Source organism: Juglans microcarpa x Juglans regia, chromosome 4S, assembly GCF_004785595.1.
Source record: "Juglans microcarpa x Juglans regia isolate MS1-56 chromosome 4S, Jm3101_v1.0, whole genome shotgun sequence".
NCBI lineage: Eukaryota > Viridiplantae > Streptophyta > Magnoliopsida > Fagales > Juglandaceae > Juglans > Juglans microcarpa x Juglans regia.
Window position 1 is genome coordinate 9996086 of NC_054601.1, and position 24930 is coordinate 10021015.

General features: G+C 34.7%; 3 protein-coding genes across 3 annotated transcripts in view; 2 read left to right on the top strand and 1 right to left on the bottom strand.

The window, feature by feature from the left end:
• Nucleotides 1-3963: 3963 nt before the first annotated feature.
• On the top strand, nucleotides 3964-4700 carry LOC121263405. The gene has a single exon (XM_041166271.1). It carries the CDS (start codon nucleotides 4041-4043, stop codon nucleotides 4677-4679), a length of 639 nt encoding a protein of 212 aa, XP_041022205.1. The 5' UTR covers nucleotides 3964-4040; the 3' UTR covers nucleotides 4680-4700.
• A 12005-nt stretch (nucleotides 4701-16705) lies between these two features.
• Nucleotides 16706-19343, top strand: LOC121263406. The gene is made up of 3 exons (XM_041166272.1): nucleotides 16706-17037; nucleotides 17222-17643; nucleotides 17946-19343. Exons 1-3 carry the CDS (start codon nucleotides 16972-16974, stop codon nucleotides 19138-19140), a joined length of 1683 nt encoding a protein of 560 aa, XP_041022206.1. The 5' UTR covers nucleotides 16706-16971; the 3' UTR covers nucleotides 19141-19343.
• Nucleotides 19344-21462: 2119 nt separating this feature from the next.
• LOC121263407 (dnaJ protein ERDJ3B-like) overlaps nucleotides 21463-24930 on the bottom strand; it is a 29393-nt gene continuing 25925 nt past the window's right edge. The window contains exons 12-13 of the transcript XR_005940257.1: nucleotides 23054-23058; nucleotides 21463-21475 (exon numbers count right to left, since the gene is read on the bottom strand). The gene's annotated coding sequence lies outside the window, so the exon portion shown is untranslated. The remainder of the gene's footprint in view (nucleotides 21476-23053; nucleotides 23059-24930) is intronic.

Below are 24930 nucleotides of genomic sequence, written 5' to 3' on the forward strand. Positions count from 1 at the left end.
GCAGTAGACACCAGTTACGTCTAGATATCTATCTATTTATTTTCAGAAAAACCGTTTTGGTCGAGATATCTATCTATTTATTTTCAGAAAAACCGTTTAGGTGGGTTGTGATAGCGAGATAAGATAAGATAAGATGAAATGAGATAATTTTAGATAAAAATTAAAAATAAAATAAAATATTATTAAAATATTATTTTTTTAATATTGTTATTGTTTAAGATTTAAAAAAGTTAAATTATTTATTATATTTTGTATAAAAATTTAAAAAAATTATAATAATAAATGAAAAAATATTTTCACTATCCTCTTAATATCATGGGGTAGATATTGTAACTAAAGTCCAATCTTCTTGACCACAATAAACAACAAAAAAGAGATCCTTCTCCCTGGACTCGTATCTAACAAGATTTGGAAGTGCGATTCCATATTGTCCTTGGAGCGCACAGACAGCCACAAAACGTTGTTCCTCGACTGTTGCTGTAAAGTTACATGTAATGAAATCATGGAGTTCTTCGTCATCTTTCACACAAAGGGGTCAAATCGATGTCCATGCCCACCTCAACACCACACAAACAAAGCAAAGGATCAAAAAACCTTCTTCCATGGGAAATGACCCCACTTATTACAATACAATCTAAGTTTCATGGCCAACGCCTAACCCCACCCCAAATGGACAACAAGGATCCGCGTTTCTAACACTATCCCACTTTCCTTTACAGTCTTTCACTTTGACCCTAATTCTCCTTCCCTTCCTTCCAAAGCTTTATAAACCCAAAACTTCACTCCGCCCTCCCACGCTCTCACTCCCACCAGCCATTGCCCATAATCCCTGTACTCTGCTCTGCCTTCTCTTTCTCTCTCTCTCTCTCTTTCAATATCGAAATGGGGAACTATACTTCTTGTTACTTTCCTGGACCCTCGAACTCTGAAACAGCAAAGGTCTTTGATTCTCATGGTAACCTCCAGCTACTCAAGCTCCCTCTAACAGCGGCGGAGCTCATGCTGGAACACCCCGGCCATGCCATCGCTTCAGTGGAAGACTTGCGTCGAACTCGTCTCATATCCGGCATGCGGGCCGACGACGAGCTTCTGGCCGGAAAGGTTTACCTTCTGGTATCCTCGGGTAGGGTTCACTTTAGGGTTTCCGAGTTGGAGATGGCAATCATAGACTTGGCTTGTAAGAAGAAAGCACCCAAATTGAAGCCATGTGGTTCCAAGGTTTTGCCGGCTATGGCGGTGGAGTCGAGAGAAGCGGGAGATCAAGGTGATGAGGTTGATCAGGTTTTGGGAGGGGAGGTAATTACTGGCCATCCAGGTCTCCAGCTGGGGAACCATAGGCGGTGGAGTCCTGCTTTGGAGCCCATTTCCGAGGGTTTTTGAGAAACCAACCCTCCACCTTAATTTGTTGTTATACTTGTCTGTGTTCTCTATGAATCGGAAACCGAATATGGAAGACTTTTTAAACTCAGAACTCGGAAAGTAATTTCTTTAGCTATACTATTAGCTCAAAAGGAGGATCCTTTTCCAAATTATTAAACAGAACTAACAGAATTATGAGTTGCATATAGTCTAGCATCATATATGCAGATGATTGCATGCAGTATCTGCAAAACTCCTCGACAATATCCACGGCCACCACGTAAAGACATCGACTTATTTCTCATTAAGGAAAGGAAAATAATTTACACACAACATTTTTTACAAGACTTAACTCAATTATGTTTTAAATGAGAGATATTTTTATAAAATATCTTTAAAAAGTAATATCATTTTACAAAAATACTCTCATTTTATAACATTATTGTGAAATGTGTTGTGAAAATGTGTTGTGTATATCATTACTCAATTGGAAAACTTGAAAGTACTACATAGAGGAATTATGTGTGATATGCTTATTTTCGTAGCGAATTAGTTCTACCGTCATAAAGAGATTTTATAAAAATAAATTTATAAATTGACGTAAATCTATGTGATACGTTAGATTTATTTTACAATAAAAGTGACTTAATAATTTGACGTATCCTATCAAGACACATCAGTTTGTGGATTTGCTTCTGTAAAATCCCTAAAGGATTTCTCTCTCAACTAACAGCTAACCAGTTTTCATCATAAGCATTAATGCTAAATGCTTTAAAAAGATTTCTAAGGTTTTTAATTGATTTTATTTAAGAGGGTAATCGAAATCTTAATGATTTAATTGAAGAATAAATGCTAATTGGTGCACTCACAGCAGTGGTAGTTTTGAAGATGGTCAGCCGGTATTAATTAACCATTTAATTTCGCTCTACTTTGGACACATCTTAATTGAGTATGTTTTAGTAATGAGTGGGCATCATCATGTGGTGCAAGTGGGTTAATGTTTGAGGTTGGTGCGCGGTTGATTTACCCTCCAAAGACCGGTACAAAAATGGTTGAAGAGCTTGAAGAATGTTCGAAAAAAAAAAAAAAAAAAAACAGAGAAAAGGGCAGAAGAGATAGGGCGGGAGGACGAAGAAGAAGAGAACAGGAAGTAGAGAGAGACTGAGGTAACTTTGAAGAGAGAAGCGGATCCAACGTTTTATTTTTTATATTTTTTGTCATTTTAGAGGTGGATTGGCCTTTTGTTTTTTGTTTTTCATTAGAGAGGGTGGTTGTGGAAACACACGGTTTCCCCGTGAAAAAAGGGAAGTTTTTGACGTTCTTGCATCAGTTTTTCTATTTATCACCTTTACACACCACATATCATTGTTTTTTTTTTTTTTTTCAATTTTTTTAAATATGTTTTGGTTTTATTCTTTATAAACTAATTGATTTTTCTACTCATCATTCATATACCATATATTTGGTAAGAGAAAAAAAAATTATATATGATGTGTTGTGTGAGGATGATGAGTAAAATTTTTCTTCTTGCATTCGTTCATATGGCTAGTTTGGCAAACACTTTTCAATTTTTTTCTTAATTATTACAATTTTTCTAAACTTCTATATAAAACACTAAAAGTAATTCAACTTTTATAAACATCAGCCTACAGCCGCAGCACACAGCACACCGTGTGCTACGGTAAAAAAAATAAAAAATAAAAAATAAAAAACATCACGTGGGTGTGCTACGGCTATAGGCTGATGTATAGAATGGTTCCTTTTTCAAATCTTAAAATAAAAATAATATTAAATTTTATATTTTAATAATATTTTTATTTAACTTTTTTTCTCTCTCATTTCTCAAAATTCAATAAATATCTTAATTCAAATTATTTCATTACTATTCACAGATTTTTCATCTCATTTCATCTCATCTCATGTGACTATTCAAACAAGGCCTTAATATTTGGTTTATGGGCAAAAATGATTATCTCAACTAATTGTTTCATCAATATCAGGAAATCCTCCACTGTAAGTATGTAAATCACCAAGGTATCTTCCTAATGTCTCTGTTCACCACAATTAATCAAATAATATTAACCATTTGTATCTTAATAAAATCCAAAACCCTTTGATCTCATGGAAGATGGAAAGTTTACGGCTTTTTTTTCTCTTCACTTTGGATATATAGCTTTAGTATTCCTTTGAATATGAAATCAAGATAACCACTCATGGAAAATTAACATAGAGTTTGGACATGGACCAACTGATCTCAATCATGGTACATAATTTAAGGATTAGTTAATACAGTTACTCAAACAATAGTACTAACAATAACAATGAGATCAATAAACTAATAACAGTACTACAGTTACAGTTGAACCGTTCCTTTGACTTCCTTTCCTTTATAGATACAAATGTAGAAGGTACCCCCATGCACAGATCTTTCAGAACATCTATTGCTGTTGGATCAGAGCAGAGATCGAATAAATCAGTGCCAATGAGGAGCAGGTGGTCAATGTCAATGTCGATATCTTCGATCAGCCTCACCTCAAACCCAACGACCCCATCAAAGTTAGATACCAATTCCCTCATTTTTGCCGTCACGACATGGAACGGTTAACCAAACACCTCCATCCATCCACATTCTCCAATGAACACACGTACCAACTTGTTTATAAAAAGCGGCACAAAGAAACATGCTGTTTGTTACTACTTGTCTCTTAACTTTGAGCTGTCTGTTTTTCATGGGAAACTGTGTCACTTTCCCTACATCAGAAGATGCCACCGGCAAAGTTATTCTTTCCGACGGCACCGTCCATGAATTTGGCAAACCATTAACGGCGGCTGAGCTCATGTTGGAGCACTCCCAACAAGTTGTGGTTGAGCTGCACTCAGCCGTGAATGAGAAGCGGCCAACTCCATTGCCTGCGGACAAGATGTTAGAGACCAGAAGGATTTACGTAATGCTTCCTGTTAAGCAGGGGAAGCTTGCTGCATTGTCCAGTGAAGAAACTCGGCGGATTCTTCTGACCGCAAACTCAGTATTGCGTTCAAGGTCATCAATTTTGTCTTCGTCAAGGTTTCTTCCTTTGTTCGCTCGGATCTTCCCTGCTGCAGGTTTAGGAGATGGACAAGGGTTGTTGATGCAGAAGAAGGAGAACGAAGAGAGGACTGAGAAGAGCTTTGTGTTAATGGAATCTTTGCCAGAGATATTAGATGGAAGGCCGGACTATTTAAGCAGACAATTATCAGGCAAGGGATGGAAACCAAGTTTGGATACCATAAAGGAGAATAACATTAAGAAAAAGATGTCTCACTGGTTGTTTAAAAGATGAAGTTTTGTTGAGAGGATGTTACTTACGTGGAGAAGTGACTCAAGAGTAATGTGGCAAAAGTAAACTCATAATTAATTGAGTATTTTTATATGATGTGTTAGATTGTAAAATTAGTTTTATCGTAAAGTAGATATAATATATCACCTAAAAATATATTAGTTTGTCGATTTACTTTTGTAAAATTTTTTTATGCCTGTAATACTTCTCATTTACAAAATTCGTGTATAACATACTACTTATTCATGTACAACTTATTTGTGTATAACATCATGTACACTTATTCATGAATTGTAACCCCCGAACTCGGAGGTCCGAAAAGTTAGCTCATGTTACCTAAATCATCTCCCAACAATTTAATATAATATATACTCCAAATGTTTTATAAACATAAACTCATTTGTTCAAACTATATATAGATGTTCCTTTACAAGGACTTCAACATAATTAATCAACAATTCCACAAGTCTCAATAAATTATCCACATCCCAATAAACCAAATCAACATAATAAAATCCAATCTACTGAATATAATCCTCGAATAATCATATTACCCTTAGGTACTAAATCCACTATCCTCAACTAATCTTGCTCATGGTTCTTATTCTTGATTCCCAGTTGAACCATCAAAACCATCTAAAAATATTGAATGTAATTGGGTGAGTTATCAACAACTTAGTAAGCAATGAACATATACTAGTATGTAAACATGAGTCAATACAGAATGCAAAACAAAACAGATTATCAAATTCTCAGAGCGAACTACAGAAAACATTTATTTACAGCAATAAAACATATACAAAATCCTCAAGCATAAACATAACTAAACAACATCATAACAAAATGTATTCCATGTTTAACCCCCGTAGTAGGGTTATGCAAACCCCGGCAGCCAACTGAGCAGAAACAAAATGTGAATCTTCCCCTTATTATTCTCGGAGCCACAAGTGTGCATACATGAAAGATCATGTAGAAAATCACTTTATTTCTAAAATGGTTGCACCAGAAACAGAGATAGCGATACCAACATTATAACAGAAGCCATAGTTTTACATCAATGGTAAGGTAGGGACAAAAGCAGAAATAGAGAGTTATGCCAAAGGTTTTCAAATGCAACATCATTTCATATAAAAACATTTCATTTCACCGTCACAATCATACATCAACCCATCAATCACACGCTCAAAACACTTACCCGTCACTTTATCAAACCAATAACCAATCTACATTTGTCCCGACATCAACATGTCTAACAACCAAATAGCAACACGTCAACCCCAAACATCCACACATCTCACAACATGTCCAACACAACCAGCCCACAATCACAACCTGTCACAATACCAACAACCCAAACAGTCACACTATCGAGTCTTCTCCGTTTACAACACTACAACTAGCGACTCTCGACATGTCAAGCAACAAACATCTCACGGACTAACATATCAAGCAATCATACACAACTCAAAATACTACGTCTGTGACTCCCCACATCACACACAAACTAAACGGCAACCCAAACCACCACAATTAGCGTTCATCCCCTCTTACTCCCTAACATTACACTCACAAGATTTCCCAAACAAACACGCCCAACAATCCACACAACCAAGTTCTACTATTCAAACATAATTCATAAAAAAATCCAGCAACAACCAACCATTCATATCACACACGTAATAGTACAAAATGGGCATGATAATCTGGGTTTCATACCTAATCTCGTGTGGTTTCCTAAGGAATTTGAGAGCAAAGCAACACTATCCCGGGATGTAACTATTACCCTATGAACCAACACAATGACGTCAAAAATTGAGTTCGCACAACGAGATATTACATGGCAGTAGGGCTAAAATCAAACAAAGGCATTACCTTGGCATCATTTTAAAACAAAGGCTATGCAATGCCACTGCTTCCACTAGTCATGATGGCAGCACTAACAAAGAGGATAAATATGGGATTTAGAAAGAGTGAGAACGAACGAGAGACAAAAACTAACAGAGATACAAAGAAGCCGAAAATAGAGATTAGAGAGACTCACCAGCGTCGACAGTGTGGGACGATGTCGACAATGGAGTCCACGAACAGAGACGTGGTGTACAGGGTATACTGTGAAAAATGTCAATCCCAGGGCAGAGAAATACACACATAAACACCTCAAGAGAAAAATAGAGAGGGGAAAAGGCAATAAGGCTTACCAGCTTTGTCAAGCACGGCGAAGCATGATGGTTGACACCGAATGAAGAGGAGGGAGTGTAAATTACCCACAAGATTTTGCTACGTAAAGAGCAACCGGTGATGGCACTGATAGCGGCGACGGCACTGCACGACAGGGGGAGAGAGAATTGCATGGGTGAAATTTATTTTAAGACACCGAAATGGCATGGGGGATTTGGGGAGAAAGACAAGAGAGAAAATAGGAAGGAGAGAGAAACCGTTGAGGAGAGGGGTAGAAGGAATAGGAAAAACGGAAGAGTGGGCTTTCCTCCTAGGCCTAGGCCTGGGTCTGGGCCTGGTGTTACATGAATGTAAATATCTAATTGAGGAAATTTCGCTCTCTTTTCAAATCTATACTTTTTTTCTCTGTCTATGAGTATGATTGCCTTGCATTTTTTATATTTAATTTGACTAAAAAGTAGAACTCCAACTCCAAAGAATTATAACTATGAAAGAAATATTAATAGAACTAATATTAATTGTTAACGACGTGTTTCGCAAATGGGTCACCAAGCTTGGTCTTCATGCAATATAAGGAAGGTGAGAGCTCGAGGTTGGTGAAATACTTCCGATGCCTAAATCAGTTCGTTGATCCTTGGAGAGAATTATTTATATTAGAGAGAACGTGAGAGAGCATTCTAACTTGGGATTCAGCTTTTATACCTCCCGTCGAGGTGGTTCCCCTTATCTCGTGTTAGAGGCGCCCGTCCTCCGTATTGGGTACCATGCTGTCACCTTTAATGCAGCGTGGCTCCCTTTGGTCGTGTCCAACGTGCCAGGTTAGTGAGTGCGGCCATCTTCTGCGCATTCTGTCAGGAACAAGGGTTCTCACTGGGATCTCTATCCATGTTCCATATCTAGCTCTTTAATACGGCATCGCTCTGCTACAATGTGCGTAGGCAAGGTCGTGTCAAAGAGGATGTCGTCCTATTATTCCACGTCGACCCCTTTCCTGCACTGGCCCTAGGCCTCCTTCATCTTGTCGCGTGTGTTGATTATGCTTTGGCAGCTGGGCCTCTCGAGAACGAGTTAGGCCCAACCTTGTTTGTTTGGGGTTGGGGGGGGGGGGGGGGGCGAATCCCGTCCACGATCGCATAAAAAGAGTAGTATTGCATGGAAGTGGATGACCATATATATGGTTTATGAAATGGACTATCAAATTTTCTTGTGCACTGGTTCAAATGATTTAAGGATTTTAATGATTATTAGTAATGAATAATGATATATACAAGTTCTAAATTTACAAGTATCGCGTAAACCTTTTATAAAAGATTGAATTTCATCATGAAAAAGTGTGAAAAAATCACTTTTTCTTAACGAAGTTCACTGTTCTACAAAAAAGCTTTCACAAAACTTGAGTGTTTGGGATTTGTCTCTAGCATTATTTTGCTAGTACTACATAAGAACCGAATTTAGAACGAAAGTTGTTATAAACTATTGGGTAATACAAAAGCCCATGAAGCCCAATTGGGGGCACACTTAGCAATGTCCCACCAATTGAGAAAATTCTGAGCCACATGACTGAAAACAGACCGAAAAGGGAGCCCATTTACATCCCAATATTTCAAAAACCCATGTGCATGATGAACATATAATTAAGAAGTGGGAATGGGTCGATGAATTGTTGGTATTTGTTCTGGCTTTTGGGACTATAAACAAGCATAAAATTGAACAATAACAATGCATTTTTTTTTATCGTTGGTCCTTCTCATGAATCCCAATTTTTTTTTCCTAGGAATTAATCCCACAGATCCTCAAAGGCATGTAGCATGTAGAGAGATGTATTAGAATATTACATATTTGGAATATATTCATAATATTTTAATATGTATGGTAATATGACTTATTCTCTAGCATATTCAGTTTATTGTGTAAATCAATCAGTGTCAATTAGTGTAATTGATTTATTGTATTTCTAATAGTTCTCTAGCCTCGTTCCTCTATAAATAAATACATATGTTATGAATTCAAATTATCTCTCCATCCTTCTCCCTTCCCTATCTTCTTTTTTATTTTCTTCAAGATGTATAAACAAAATGTATTGAGTTTGAAACTCCGCATTCACACTATTAAACGATCGGATTAATTTCTTCCTAGAATTACACGAGGTGCATTTTGCTGAGAGCATGTACACATCCAAAATTAATTGGAACTTTATCCTCCGTGCCAATAAGAAAAAATGAAGCCTGTGGAGAGAGATCACTCAAGAGTACTACTGCTTGCCTTATTGTCAAAAAGTGGCAATGATAACCATGGCCATTCTGTCAAGGCATGAATATGGCTACAGCTACTCAAAGGGGACCATTTGCGTGCTTATCCACTGCGCGCAGTTGGGCTGCAAAATTAGCTATAGAAACTGTCTTACATGCATCATGCTATATATATAGAATATATATTCCCATCCATACCTTCCCAATTCTCCACCCCTTTAAGGCTATCTATCGTCATCACAGCTCCCAAAACACAACCATTTCTAATAATGCAATTTAAGTTTCTTTGAGATGTTAGGACCAAAGTATGTGGGGATGCATGTGCATCATACTGATCATGATGACTGATGAAGCTATCATGCCAAAGGCAAGGACAATGAAATTATAGAACAACAGTATCAGTATGGCTTTGATTTTGACATCCATGAACAAAGAAACTAGGACAATCGAGAAGACTCCAAGAAAAAAACCAACACCCGGCTTGGATATATTATAAATTTTCTGCAGTAGAATGATCACAAATATCCACAACTTTGTTCAGTTCCTCAATTGCTACCATCCATTTTATTCTTCATTTGTTGTCATAATTCAGGTTTTGGAAGAATCTCCTCCAACAAAGTATACTTTATTGGAGATGGTGAGAGAAGTACGTGGAAACAGTTGAAAAAAAAATTATAATATTTTAGATGTTAAAATGAGTTAAATTGATCAGTAGTGAATAGTAATAGTATTTTGCATATTCCATTAAGATGAGTTTAACTTTTTTAAGTTAAGATAGGTTTAACAAGTACGTTCTATCAATAATTGATTTGAGATGAGTTGAAATAAGTTGAGTTTGATTCAACAACTAAAGACAATATACTTTTTAATTTTTAATTATTAGTTTTTTCATCTAATCATTACATAATCATTATTTAAATACAAAATTAAATACAACTTTTACAAACTTTAAAACAAAGAATAATATTCAAAAATAATATCTATATAAGAAATTTCAATTCAAACTATTTCATTAGTACTACTCACAAAATTCAAAAATATTTTGAAGTGTTCAAACATGCAATATATATAAGTCCTTTCGACTCGGAAAATAAAAATGGTCAAAACCTATTTCGCTACCAAAAAAAAAAAAAAATTACCCTATCTTTGGATGTTTAAAAGATATCTTCTTATTTAAGTTTGATTCTTTTTACTTTTTGTTTGCTGAGCCTTTAAGTAAACACAGGGAGTAGATCAGCAAAGAACTTATCTTTCTGATTTGGTACCAGTTTAAAGAGAATACTACTTTAACAAAGGCTGATTTATTAAATAAAATAAAATAAAAACCTGATCTGGAGGGAATAGCTAGCTTTGCTCAAAAGCCTCCATAACCACTTTCTACACCTTAATTTGTTCCCCAATCATTACAAAGACCAGTGTGTCTGTTTGTTTTACCCCTGATCTGGATCAGTTTTAACTTCAACTGGGGATATATATATATATATATATATATATATATATATATATAATTGCTGTATGGAAACAAATGACATTTGCTTTTAGGTTTATAAAAAGATCAATTATATATAATTGACCAAAGAAACTAAAAATAAAAGGGATAACTAATTTATATAATTGCCACATAAATTTAATTACAAGTAAACCATATATGTATGTATGAAACTTTTTTTTCCTTTTCCAATCTTTTTTTCTTTTTTTTTTAACATGGATATATGACAATAATGGTTAAAGATATGCATTATTCCACAACCGTGTTAAGAATATAATATAAAATAATGAAATCTACTTATTCTCATTAGTTTAAACTTTTGAGACAAGCAGTGATTTTACAAGTCATTGCATGTATATATACATACACAAAATTGTCAATAAATCTGATATCGATCTAAGTTGAGTCTGCCTTATTAACTGAGACAAGTTTATGGCATCCATCAATTTTCTCCATGAACTTGACTTGCAACATGTTGGTTTTGACCCAATTTTTTTTTATCAACATGGATGATCACTGGATATATAGTATTAATTTAGACTTCAAATATCATGCTTCACCTAAATGATCCGGCTACAGAACCATCTGTATGGTCAACTCATTGCATTTGGTAAATTATTCCTTAGCACTAAGCAGCTTTCTCAATTACAAATTGGATTTAATATTTGGCCTTGATTAAAGAAATGGTATTAATATTCTGTTCATTAAAAAAAATGTTAGCAATCTTCTTACTCTACCAAATTCCTACTTATTCTTTTCTAGCTCTCAAAGTTTTTCTTAATATCTTTGTATTCATAATTCCAGTATATATGCATTTGGGGACAAGAAGACAGTTTAACCGTTTGATTACTGAATTTTCTCTTAGTAGTGGGTTTTAAAATAGAGAAACATTATAGCCACAAAGAGATTTCGGTTTTATATAATACGTTAGATATATTTTACAAAAATAATAGTTTTATAATTTAACATACCAATACATCAAGCTACGTTATTTTATGAATTTACTTTTTTATAGGATGATCTCTTTGTAACTAAAACATTTCTCAATATATATAATGAAAGCATCTATTAATTTTTTTCATTAATTTATTTGTTGTATCAGAATAATGCTGGTGCCTAATCAAACCTTGTAAATAATTGCCTTCAAAACTTAAAAAATTCACATATTATATTAATTTCTATTACTTTTCTGCGCTCCAAACAATAAAATTCAAAAAAGTTGAAAATTTCACTGTAATATTAGGTACATCATGAGCAGCTTTTTAGGGAAAAAAAAACAAAAAGAAAGAAAGAAAAACGCTATAACCATCCAAAAAATGGCTGGCCTTGTTGGCCATTAATATTAAGCTTAAAAACACTCCATTTACAAAAGCTTTTAAGCACGTCCTTGCACATGGATCATCGTAGCCACGTGAAATATGATCCATAGAGACACGTGCATGCGCTCCTCAGAGTACTCTCTCCCTGAGCTTTTTGCAGAGGTTTATTCAGCTTTGGGAAAAGGAATCACATTGGATGATGAATGTAACACTATTTGTCAAAACACCGCATAAAGGATCGAGAAGACAATACTGTCAAGCCGTCAAAAAGACACACCAATTGCTTATATCTGCGTGTGTGTGTGTGTGAGTATTTGTGTGCAAATTGCAAAACAATATACCTATAAATATATACAATTAAGAAGCTTATCCATGAGATCATTTTTCATGAGAGAATCTTTAGGGCTTCACGTCACGTACTTGCCCCCTTTGATACAAACATGTCTTAGAGAATGGGAACGTTTCCCCATATACCAAAATTAATATACAAATTCCCATTTATATAATTATTAATTAGTAAGTGATTTTACAATATTGCTAATAATTGGCAAAGAGAGTGATCCCCCATACATGATGCTCTGATTCCCCCACCATTAAAAAAGGATCTTGTTTTGAGCATAACCCACCTGGCGACTCTGTGGGTTGGTTTCCAATTTCCTAACTATGATTTGCCATTTGCAACTCTGAAATAATTGATTTGGCCCTGTTTGGATTCAGAAACGCTCTCATCTTATCGTTATAATTTTATCAAATTTTTATACAAAATATAATAAATAATTCAACTTTTTCAAATTTCAATTCAACTTTTTCAAATCTTAAAACAATACTTTTTTTCAACTTTTATCTTTCATCTAAAACTATCTCATCTCATCTCATCTCTGAATCCAAACCAACCCTTGGGGGCCAGGCCAAATGCCTGTGCTCATGGAATTTAGAGATAAATTTCTAGATATCCTAGTTAGTTCTTTAACATAGATAGTAAAGAGAAAAACATTGTCTATGTTTGAAAAATGATTGATATTTTAGTTTTTGTAGTAAAGTTATAATAACAGCTCCCACTATAAATTGTGTTAACACACGATCAATTTCTGCTTAGCAAAACTCATTTTCAACTGTTCTATTCTCTATATTTGAAGTCAACCGCAATATATTTGAGCTGTTAAATGAAAAGAAAAGGCTCAGAAACATAAACTAGCTGTTAGTTCAGTACGACCTGCATCAATATGCTGTCTGCTGATATATGCATGCTAGCAAACAGTTGCAAATAATAACAAGGAATGACAACAAGGAGAGGTAGATCCGATAGAATGTTGAAGAAAACGGCAGCAATTATGGTTCTATATCAAACAATTAATACCCGAGAAATATGGGTTAGTGTCCAGGCAGGCAGGCAGGCAGGCAGGAGGATCAGACAAGCAAAGTCACCTTGGTAAAACTAGTCATTTCAAATCTATAAGGATGGCGAAACACATCATGTGCCTAGGTCTAGGGCTATCTATATATATTTCTTGTTTCTTCATTTGACATTCTCTCATCCTGCTCCATTTTGTATACATAAAAGCAAGCATAAACTTCAGAAGACACCTACCCAATAAAATATACATGAGTTATATATGTTAGTTTACAAATCTTATATGTAACGCATCACTAATTCTAGGACCCTTGCATTATATTCATAAAAAAGGAATCAAAATACCAATACATTTTTTCCCACAAGCTGTTGTGGCAGGTTTCTATGTCAGCCCTATGTCAATAAAAAAAACTTGCACATAAATTTATTTAAAAAACAGAGCACAAAACGAAAATCACACTTAAATGAGACACCAAAGAATTAGTACAAAAAATGCATGGAGGTAGTTTCACAATAGGGTGTACTACCAAACGAAACAGGTGGACCATCTATGGCATTGCCAATATTGCTAGCTTTATGTTATTGATGATTTCTACCAAGAAAATGGGTCGTCTTCTTCAAATAAGGGGACCCGGTTATTACAACCTGGAACTCCTTAGCTGTAATGGAGTTGCGCGCGGCCGGCCATGCTTCTTGAAGAAAACAACCCTTGTAGACGCTGGCTACTTCATGCATGGGTCCAATGGTCCCAAACCTATGGGAACAAGAATTACAGCAGAGACATATGCTATGCATTAGTAATGGGACCTATATCTTATCCAAAGAGAGAATTAATCAACCATTTTCAATATTCTTCAATAATGGGACTACTCAAACTTGTGGTGAGAGGGGGGATAAATCACAATATACTTTGTATTCTAGCTTCAACTATCAACCCTTTTACATTTTGCATTCCTATCAACACTCAAATACATAAGAGACTGGAATTTGTTTACTTTTAGTGGTTAGATGGTGCAATATGTTGTGTAAACTCCTTCAAATATAGGTATTCTTTGAAGATGCAAAGTATAAAAGACTGATGATTGGAAGATGCAAGATGTATTTTCCCCAATATATATATAAAACATCAAGAACTGACAAAGTAGATAACTGCCAAATTACTACTATGTACTGCACTAACTAAGGAACAACACTTCACACCAATAATACAAAGACAACAGTACAAAGCACTACCAATAGTACCTCTTCAGCCATGGCTACTTCCCCTGTTCCATGGGCCTCACATCAAACAGTTGCTGCTCAAGCTCCCACCACCTGACCATATAGTTACCCTACTTATGGTCCTTGTCGAGTACTCCTGTTTTGATTCCCACACGTCCGCTAGAGACGCACCAATCACAGCATGAATCCTGCATGCATCTTAACCACCATGTATGTAGTTGTGGATTTGGATTATGTTTAACATACTACTAGAACTGAACTATTGAAGATTGGCAGATGATTTATGCAAGAGAATTATTTAACAAAAAATAGCTGAAGATGGTGCTGCAAAAACAAAAAATCAATCAACTTTGTCTTAGTAGGAAAATATTAAAAAAGAATATTGCTGATTAATTTATGAAGCTTCTTAACATTAAAGGGTGATCTTTTGACATGTGAAACCCTTAAATGACCGATCCTATAATACTACACTGATCATATATACTAAAATGGTTTCGGCAGCAAAGGCTGCTCATGATCTGGAACTTGGAGTGGTCCTTGTAATGTAGGACCCAATATAAAAAAAAATGACACCGTGGAGACAGGCTAGGGTTACACATGGTGACGTGGCAAGAGTGTTGTGGTATCCTGTAGGCAGGAGGTAGAAGGAAGGAACAGTCCCTTTTATAAAAGGGAATGGTAGGGTGTGTGGGCGCAAAGGGAAAGGGGAAGTTAGAGAGCCTTTTTAAAGACAAACCCATCTGGCCATCTATCCATATTCATGAGCATTCATTAATCAAATGTGGGTGAAATAAAAAGCAAAGCAAAGCAAATCAAAGCAAAGCAAAATCCCCCTAAAAGGAAAGGGCATGATTCTTGTGGCTCATGAGAGAAGAGTCCCTTCCTCAACCCTCCAGTCCCGTTTGGATTGAAAAGTGATCTCGATTCATCTCATCTCATCTCATCATTATAATTTTTTTAAATTTTCACACAAAATATAATAAACAATTCAATTTTTTTAAATTTTAAAATAATAATAATATTAAAAAATAATATTCTAACAATATTTTATTCAACTCAACTCATCTCATCTCATCTCATCTCACTATCCAAACCACACTAATATGCATATGCTTTTACTAATCCCTCCTTGAACCACTTCTTGATCTTATCAACCATGTATATCCTCCCCATCTGAATTTCTCTCCCAGCTTCTAGCTGGCCACTTCATCATTGGGCGTAAATGTAGAATCTTATCCAAGAATCAAGGGGATGAAAGGGTAAAGTGGTAATTGAAACATCACCCAAGATAAATAAGTTGAATAGGTTTTACATTCAGACTCTTTGCTTAATTTTTGAGTAATTGATCTATTGTGCCTCTTTTATCTTCTTTTCTTTGTTTCTCTGGTAGTTGAACCAGAGGACAGATCCGTGATGACTTGCCGGCTTTACTCGGTAACTATCACACACTCGTTCGCTTCATCCTGAGTCAAATATAAGGGCTGAGAGTCTGAATTTTAAGATAATGACTTATAAACACAATGATTCTTTGATTCTTTGAGTGGTTTGTCATATAAGATTTTGAGCTCGAATCCGAATATGAATTTCTAGTAGTATTAAGTTATTAACTAGTAAGATTAGAGTGTAAACTATTACTCAAATTTAATGTATGAAAGTCAATTCCTCTTAAGTGAGGTTTGAATAGTGAGTTGAAATGAAATGAATTAAGATACAAATTGAAAGTTAAATAAAATATTGTTACAATATTATTTTTTAATATTATTATTTTCTTAAGATTTGAAAAAATTAAATTATTTATTATATTTTGTGTAAAAATTTAAAAAATTTGTAATGATTACATGAGATAAGATGAATTGATATCAACTCTGAATCCAAACGGACAAAGAGAAAAAAAAGATATTCGTATAATTCTTTTTAAATTTTTTAATATAATAATATTTTAAATTAAAAGTAAATCAATAAAATGATATTACTTTATAAGATATGTTATAAAAATATCATTTATTAATTTAAAAGCTATATAAGAGATTGTGAAAATGGTAGTAAAATAAAAAATATATATAATTTTTTAAAAAGAAAAATTCTTTATATTTTAATTTGGAAAGACTAGGTAATATAATATAATATAATCCTATAGGCCATGACATAGGTCATAGGTTGGAAGAGATCTAGAGAATACAGTGGTGTGGTGCCAGCTATGTACTTGAAGGCTCAGAGGTTCGTCTGACGGAGGGTCGAAGCTGGCATTTTCTTTTCTGGCCTTTCTTTTTCTCCACCATTTTCCCCTATTTACACTCGAAACACTCGTTTTAAATCCCACATTCTTCTTCTTCGTCTTCTTCTTCTCTCTCTCTCTTTCTGACTTGAAAGCTCTCCTCCTTCGTTAGAGTAAAGAAAAATGTATTTCCTTTGAGAGGGAGAGAGAGAGAGAGAGGGAGGGATTCGTTTTTCTTCTGCTGGAACAAGATAACAAAAAGAACGAACAACAATGGTTACTGCTTCTCCACGCCCCACCGCTAGTGAAAAGAAGCACTGGTGGCTTACCAACAGAAAGGTAAAACTTTGGTCCTCCATATATTTTTTGGGGTTCTTTTTAATTGTATTAATAATCAAAGTCGAAAGCTTTGTTTGTAATCCATGATTATGTCAGTCAAAATGAATATTTTTCGTCTCGAAATCTTTCTTTCTACATGCAAGTTTAACCCACTGAGGTTTTGATCTTTCTGGTAAATATGTAGATGGTGGACAAGTACGTTAGAGATGCTCGTAATCTCATAGCCACCCAAGAACAGAGCGAGATTTCCTCAGCATTGAGCCTTCTCGACGCAGCTTTGGCCCTCTCGCCGGGGCTCGAGCAAGCCATGGAGCTCAAAGCCAGGGCTCTGCTATATCTGCGGCGGTTCAAGGACGTGGCCGGTATGCTCCAAGACTACATTCCGAGCCTGAAAATGGCTAACGATGACTCGGGATCTCTTTCATCCGAGACCTCGTCCCAGCAGCTCTCGAGGGAGCGAGTCAAGCTTCTTGGGTCTGGTTACTTGTCCTCCGACTGGGCTTGTCGGGATCGGGATCCTAGTTTCAAGTGCTTCTCTGTCTCGGACTTGAAGAAGAAAGTCATGGCGGGGCTATGCAAAAACTGCGACAAAGATGGACAATGGAGGTAAAAATCTAGATTTATTATTCCAATTAATTAATCCATTGACTTTGAATTACTGTACGTTTGTTCTTTCTTGTGAGTTTATTTACGTAAAGATGGCATGTTAGATTGGTTTGAGTAAATGCACAGCCTGTCATCGTGAATTTAATTTAAATTCACTTTAATTTATCAGCCTCGTTCACTGCATAAACTGATCAGAGGAAGTTTTGTAATTTTCAAAATCTCGTTGCGATTCAGTCGGTCGTTTCCCCAAGTGCAAACTGGTTCACGTTAACTCAGTTTCTCTCTCTACGCCATTGATGCAGGTACTTGGTTCTGGGTCAAGCTTGTTGCCATTTAGGGCTGATGGAGGACGCCATGGCTCTCCTCCAGACCGGCAAGCGCCTCACCACTGCTGCATTTCGCCGCGAAAGCATTTGCCGGTCCGAAGACAGCTTCTCCGTCTCCTCCACCATCACTATCTCCGCCACAACCCCTCCCACCACTCCGCCGCGTGATCCGACCGATACCGAGAGCGTAAACCAACTTATCAGCCACATAAAGCTCCTGCTCCGTCGCAAGACCGCCGCGCTTGCTGCCCTCGATGCCGGGCTTTACTCCGAGGCCATCCGCCACTTCAGCAAGATCGTCGACGGCCGCCGCGGGGCCCCTCAAGGGTTCTTGGCCGAGTGCTACTTGCACCGGGCCTCAGCCTATCGATCAGCTGGTCGAATAGCCGAGTCGATCGCTGATTGCAACAAGACTTTGGCTTTGGACCCGACCTGCATTCAAGCTCTCGATACAAGAGCGTCTCTTTTGGAAACGATCCGGTGCTTGCCGGACTGTCTGCACGACCTTGAGCATCTGAAGCTTTTGTACAACTCGATTCTACGGGATAGGAAGCTTCCTGGGTCGGGTTGGAAGCGACAAAACGTGAGGTACAGGGAGATTCCTGGGAAGCTCTGTGCGCTCACTACCAAGATTCAACAACTGAAGCAGAGGGTCGCTTCTGGGGAGACCGGGAACGTGGATTACTACGTTTTGATTGGGTTGAGACGTGGGTGTTCGAGGTCTGAGTTAGAGAGAGCGCATTTGTTGCTGTGTTTGAAGCATAAGCCGGATAAAGCTATCAACTTTATTGATAGGTGTGAGCTTGCTGATGATCGCGATCTTGATTCGGTGAAAGACCGGGCGAGGATGTCAGCTTTGTTGCTGTACAGATTGCTACAAAAGGGTTATTCCAGCGTAATGGCTACAATTATGGACGAGGAAGCGGCCGAGAAACAGAGAAAAAAGGCCGCAGCTGCACTGCAAGCAGCACAAGCAGCGGCAAAACCAGTCCAGCAAACCCAAGAATCCCAATCGGAATCGGAAAACACTTCCTCTTCTTCCAAGTCTTGTACGAATTCGTCGGTTTTCCAAGGTGTGTTTTGCCGGGACCTTGCTGTGGTTGGAAGTTTGCTTTCACAAGCTGGTTTTAACCGTCAAATTCCAATGAAGTACGAGGCATTGAGCTGCTGATTGGATCAATGGAGTTGGTTGGCTGAGAAAATTCAAGTTCTTTTGAGATGTTACCGGCAGGGGAATCTCTGGTTCACCATCCTCTATTCTGTACAAAATATATTTTTACAAGTACTGCCGGAAAATTTTGCATCCCATTTTCATGTTTCCTTATCTACTCCATTTACAGAATTTTCAGTAACGGATTTTCTACTTTCGGGGTTTGTACAGCTTCTTATGCTTTATCAGCGTTCAAATCAAATATGTATTAAATTTCCCAGCTTTTGAAGCTCGCTTTCAAGATTTCCTTTCGCTCGACAACATTAATGGTTGTTGGCGTTGGAAAGATAAGTGAATCTGTACTGCTGTTGTAATTGCAGTGGGTGGGTCAGAGAGGATGACAGAAAGGGAGAGGGAGAGGGAGAGGGTGCCTCTGCTTTTCGGAAGAAAGTAAAGTTACCACTCAATTTCAAAATTGAGATTAATTTAAGGTATATTTTCATTTTATTTTCATCATATTAAATGATATATATCACATTCGTTATTATTATTATAATTTTTTAAAAATAATGATTTTAGATATACAAATATATCTTATTTTATGATTATAATTTTTTAAAATCTTCATACAAAAATATAAAAAATAATTTAATTTTTTAAAATTTTAAAATAAAAATTATATTAAAAAATTATATTTAATAATATTTTATTTAATTTTCAATAAAATATCTCATTTTATTTGAATTAGAGAATCCCGCTCCTGTGTCGTGGGACTTGTAGCTCGGCAGTCCACCGGGTGGATTTGTTTATCCTTCTAGTTTCGAGTCTCTTCTTGGATAGTTATAGCGGCTCATAGGTGCGAGATGTACCTTCTTGTTTGGGGGGAGGGGGGAGGTCCCCTAGACAGTCCTTTCAGGCAGTGGCTGTTTAGTCCATTGTCCATTAGATGGTCGATGCAAGGCTAGAATTGAAACACATTGATTCCGCTCGTTCCCGTCCTTTGCTTCAAGACCTGTCTCTCAGTGTGGTCGGTACTTCATACTATCGAGCAGCGAAACTTACATTTATTCACTAATTATGATGGTTGGCCAGGCCTCTTTCTTCCTCTCTATCTAAATCTACCCTTAATAAAAGATAATAAATATATTAATAAATTATAAAATTTATAGTTGTATCATTGTTTTGCAACCTTTCTTATTTTGTTTTCTACTTCTGCCGATAGTTTTGCGGCTTGCACCCTTTTAGTGTCATGATTTTGGTGTCGTTTAGATTTGAAGATAAGTTGCGATGGGTTGTGAATAGTAATGAGATAAGTTATAAATAGTAATGAAATTTATGAGTTAAAGTTAAAAAATAATAATAAATAATAATAAAATAAATTGAAATAATTTGAGATGACTTGAATTGACTTCCGAATACAAACCATCCTGAGTGTACCGGTGGGTTATAGAGATGAGGCAGTGATCCTCTCGGAAGACGATGCGAAGTCAGTACAGAGGAAAAAGTTGTCAGTTTTTTCCTCAGGTCTGGCTTTGCAGTTTGTACAAACAACTGAAGGGGCTAGTACACTGTCTTTATTGAGGGTGGCAACCACAAAAAATGTACAGGATAAATAAATAAATATGGGCAAAAACTGTACGTGCACTCATTTTTAGGTATTCATTTATATAGTGATTAGCTGTATATATTTTATTTTAATATAAAATAATTATTTTAATCAATTATTAGACTACATAAAAAATATATAAAATAACTGTACGTGACAGAATTTATAAATAAATAGTGCTATATGGCGCCCAGTTTGACTGTTGGTCATGTTATTAGTATAAATTATCATTTTTTAAATATTTTTAAAAAATAAAAAATATGAATACATTGATAATCATTTTTTTAATTATTAAATAAAGAATTTAAAAAAAAATTAGCAGTCAAATTGAAATGACAAGTAGCATAGTATCATTTTTCTAATAAAGTTTTAATAAATGTTCCAACCACACAAAATTTTATAAAAATAAATTTACCAACTAACATAATTTTATATAATACGTTATATTTATTTTATAATAAAAATTATTTTACAATCTAATATATTATATTGAATTAGGTCAATTTATAGATTTACTTGATCTCTTTGTTACTAAAACATTTATCCTTATATAATTATGTTTTAAATTATAAGTGTTTTATTAAAATAACTTCTAAAAATAATATGATTTTACAAAAGTATCTTAATTTTAAAACATGGCTATCTAAAAAGTTGTATAAAGATTTTTATATATCATGCATTTAATCATCTTTTCCTTAACATCTTTTAATGTAATATTAAGTTATAAGTACATAAATAAAACATAATAAACTTTTTGATTATTTAATATCATATTATAGAATCAGAATGATAAAATAATAAAAAATAATATTACTCTATACAATATTTGAATTAAGATCATATTATTTCTAATCAATATTTAATATTATTAAATTCTCATATTTTTTTTTCTAAGCAGCTCGATATATTATAATTAAAGGATGCATAAATACATGATTAAGGGTTAGGGACCCTGACAAACAACATTTCTTAACTGATTCAACACTGCATAAAAATAAAATAAAAGAAAAGAAAAAAAGAAAAGAATGGGCCCTAGAAACAAATAAATGTTTCATGCCCTTCCTTGCTATGAGAGAGCCACAAATAGTGGCAGTTTTTATACAATCCAAGAGTAGGATTGTAGTTCCATGATTGTAGTCATGGTGATTGTCGTCGCAAATTCTATACTCTTCTAAAGGAATACATGTGATTCTCACGTTGTGGGCAAAAAAAAATAAAAAATAAAAAAATGGAGCTTGTGGCGGAGAGAGACCGCCAAGAGACCAAAGAGGAGATGGTGACCGTTGGGCGCCAATGGTTTGAATATTTTACTAAACTCTTTATATTTAAGAGTATCTTAGCAAAATTTGGTAAAAGCAATAAGAAAAGCAGTAAAATAAAAATAAAAATGAACGGATTATAGCTTAGATTGAGTTCAATAGACTTCAGAATCTGTGTTGCGCAAGTAGTGCCCACGCGCGCGCTTGTCTCTTTGTAGCCACAACAATCAAATCTAAAGAATCTGATGGTGACGAATCGTTGGTTAGGCACGTATGGTGAGAAAAAGCTCTGGAAAGGATGGCGCATGAGGCCCACACCCGATTGTTAGAGGCACGTGAGGTTGACACGCGACAATTTTTGCCAAAGTACCACTTCTCTCTGAATAATTTGCAGTTCGGGAGCTTTCTTGTGTTAAGCGTGTCTCTCAAATATTGTTGGAAAATTATAAATATGTATTTTTCAATCTTAGAAAAAGATGAAAAAAGAAGAAAAAGAGAGGAAGAATGAAGGGGATGTCGAGAACTCACCATTTATATTTATCTCTTTGAATTACTAACATAAAAGCACACAACATGATTTTTACCAATAATTTTTATTTTTTTACCAATACGGGCATCAAGTGCTGTGGCATTAAATACATGGTTGTTTTGCGGCTTTGCCTAACAGCAAGAGTAATTAATTGTAAAGAGGACCTTTTAAGAGGGTTGTTGGGAATCAATGAGCTTTTCAACCTCCAAGTCTACATTAATGAGGTTAAATAATTTCAATAGGAATTTCTTCCATTCATTAAATTAAATTATTTAATTTTTAAAAAGAGAAAAATATATACTTTATAACCATTTTAAAAGGAAAATATTAAAGATATTCACAAAAAACTTATATATCCATATGACTTTTCACAATTTTTTTCTTATATTTTTTATTTTTTATAAAAGTGGTATGCAGACGTGGATATATAAATTTTTTATGAGTATAGTTAGCGTTGTCATTTTAAAATATTCAATACTTTTTATTTAATATATTTTTAAGAGTAATGTTAGATACAATAGTAAAATATCTAAGTGTCACACAATCTTTTTAAAAAATAGTGAGGCTTATTATTAAAAAGTTAATTTTTTTTTTATGTATATCTTGTATTTACTCATTTTTTTAGAAAAAAATGTTCAACGTTTATACACTCTATAACTACAAATACAATTTCAAATATATTATAAAATAGTAAAAGGGAAGTAGGAAGATAGTAAATCTATCATTATTCTTAGATCAAATAGCATGCATGGCTTCCGCTTCCTTTCAAAGGGAAAGTCTCAGCGTACTACGTTTAGAAAAATATTTGAGAATGTTTGTGAATAATAGTGAAAAGTGATGAAAAAATAGTAATAGAATATTAAATAATACTGAAAATAATGAATAGTAATAAAAAATAGGTGAAAAGTAATAAAATAAAAAATAGTAGTGAGAGTATGTGAGACTACCACCCAAACCCAAAATGCTGAGTACTAATTTTTTATGGTCAATTTTTAGTGCTAAAATTGTCTGTTTTTTGCTTGTTCAAGACTCAAAGACAGCTAAGACACATGTTAAGCCACATATTAATTAAGCACATTTACGTCTTTTTATAATACAGTCCCTTAATTATTGTTGATTTCAAAAACTTTAGTTATAGTTTGGTAGTCTTTAACTATTTAATTTAGTTATAGATACCACACAGTCTCTTAATAAGAATAGAATAAAAAACCAAAGAAGCAAAGTTTATAATCATTTTCTCGAGGGCTCTTAGATAAATGGGTTACCTAAAGTTTTGAACATTTCTTTTTTTAACTGTAAGATAATGACCTTAGTCCGAATTCAGCTATGAATAATACTACTCACCATCCTCTCATCATTTTATTATATAGTATTAATTGATTAAAGACTATTTATTATATTTTACTTGTAAATTTATTATCTAATATTATATCAAGAGATGATCAGAAGATGATGAGAAAAGTGTAATTACCATCTAATATTATATCATGAGATAATAAAAAATGATGAGAAAAGTGACGATGAATAATTTTTTTTTTTCATTGCAATGGACTTAGTACATTTAGTTATTAAATACTTCTCAACTCATCATTACAACTCATCATTACAATTTTTTTAAATTCTAACATAAAATATAATAAATAATTTAATTTTTTTAAATTTTAAAATAATAATAATATTAAAAAATAATATTTTATTATTTCAATTCAATTCAATTCGCTTCAACATCTAAACGCAATCTAAATAAAGAAAACTCGGTTTTATTTCTGACAAATTGGACAAAATCATGCTTCCACGCCACTCAATGATTATGTTGGCCTTTTCTTTTATTTTTTAGTCCTAAGTAGCTAGACTCCCTAGCTAGCAAATCGAGATGGCATTGTTATCTATGAGCATTGAAAGATGTATTAAATCATTTCGACTATAATTGGGTTGAAATAGGACATGATCAAGCTCTATATACTCACATGTTGCTCTATTTCCAAGTTGTTAAAATAATTATATATTGTCACCAACACACTCGATATGGATCAACGACTCACTTATCTTATTTATTAAACTATAGAAATTTTTCTTTGGCCCACTTTTTGCCAACTATCTTTCACCTTTCCTTTTTTTAATTAATTAATTATTTAATTAATGCACATTTCCCTTGCTCGAACAAATTAAAAATGGTTATCATATGGAGGAAAATGAAATCCAACACAACCCATGTTCTAAAAATGACAACCCACTTCTGTGCTTGCTAACTCCATTATTGTATGTGACATTTCTCACAGCTCACTTCTGCCAAGCTATATGATTCTTTGACATTTTGATGTTCAAAGCCAAACGGAAATTAAGCATTACTCTAGCTGGAAGCTTTGTATTTTAATTAAGCTCCACGTGACCATAGATTATAATATTTCAAAGACTAT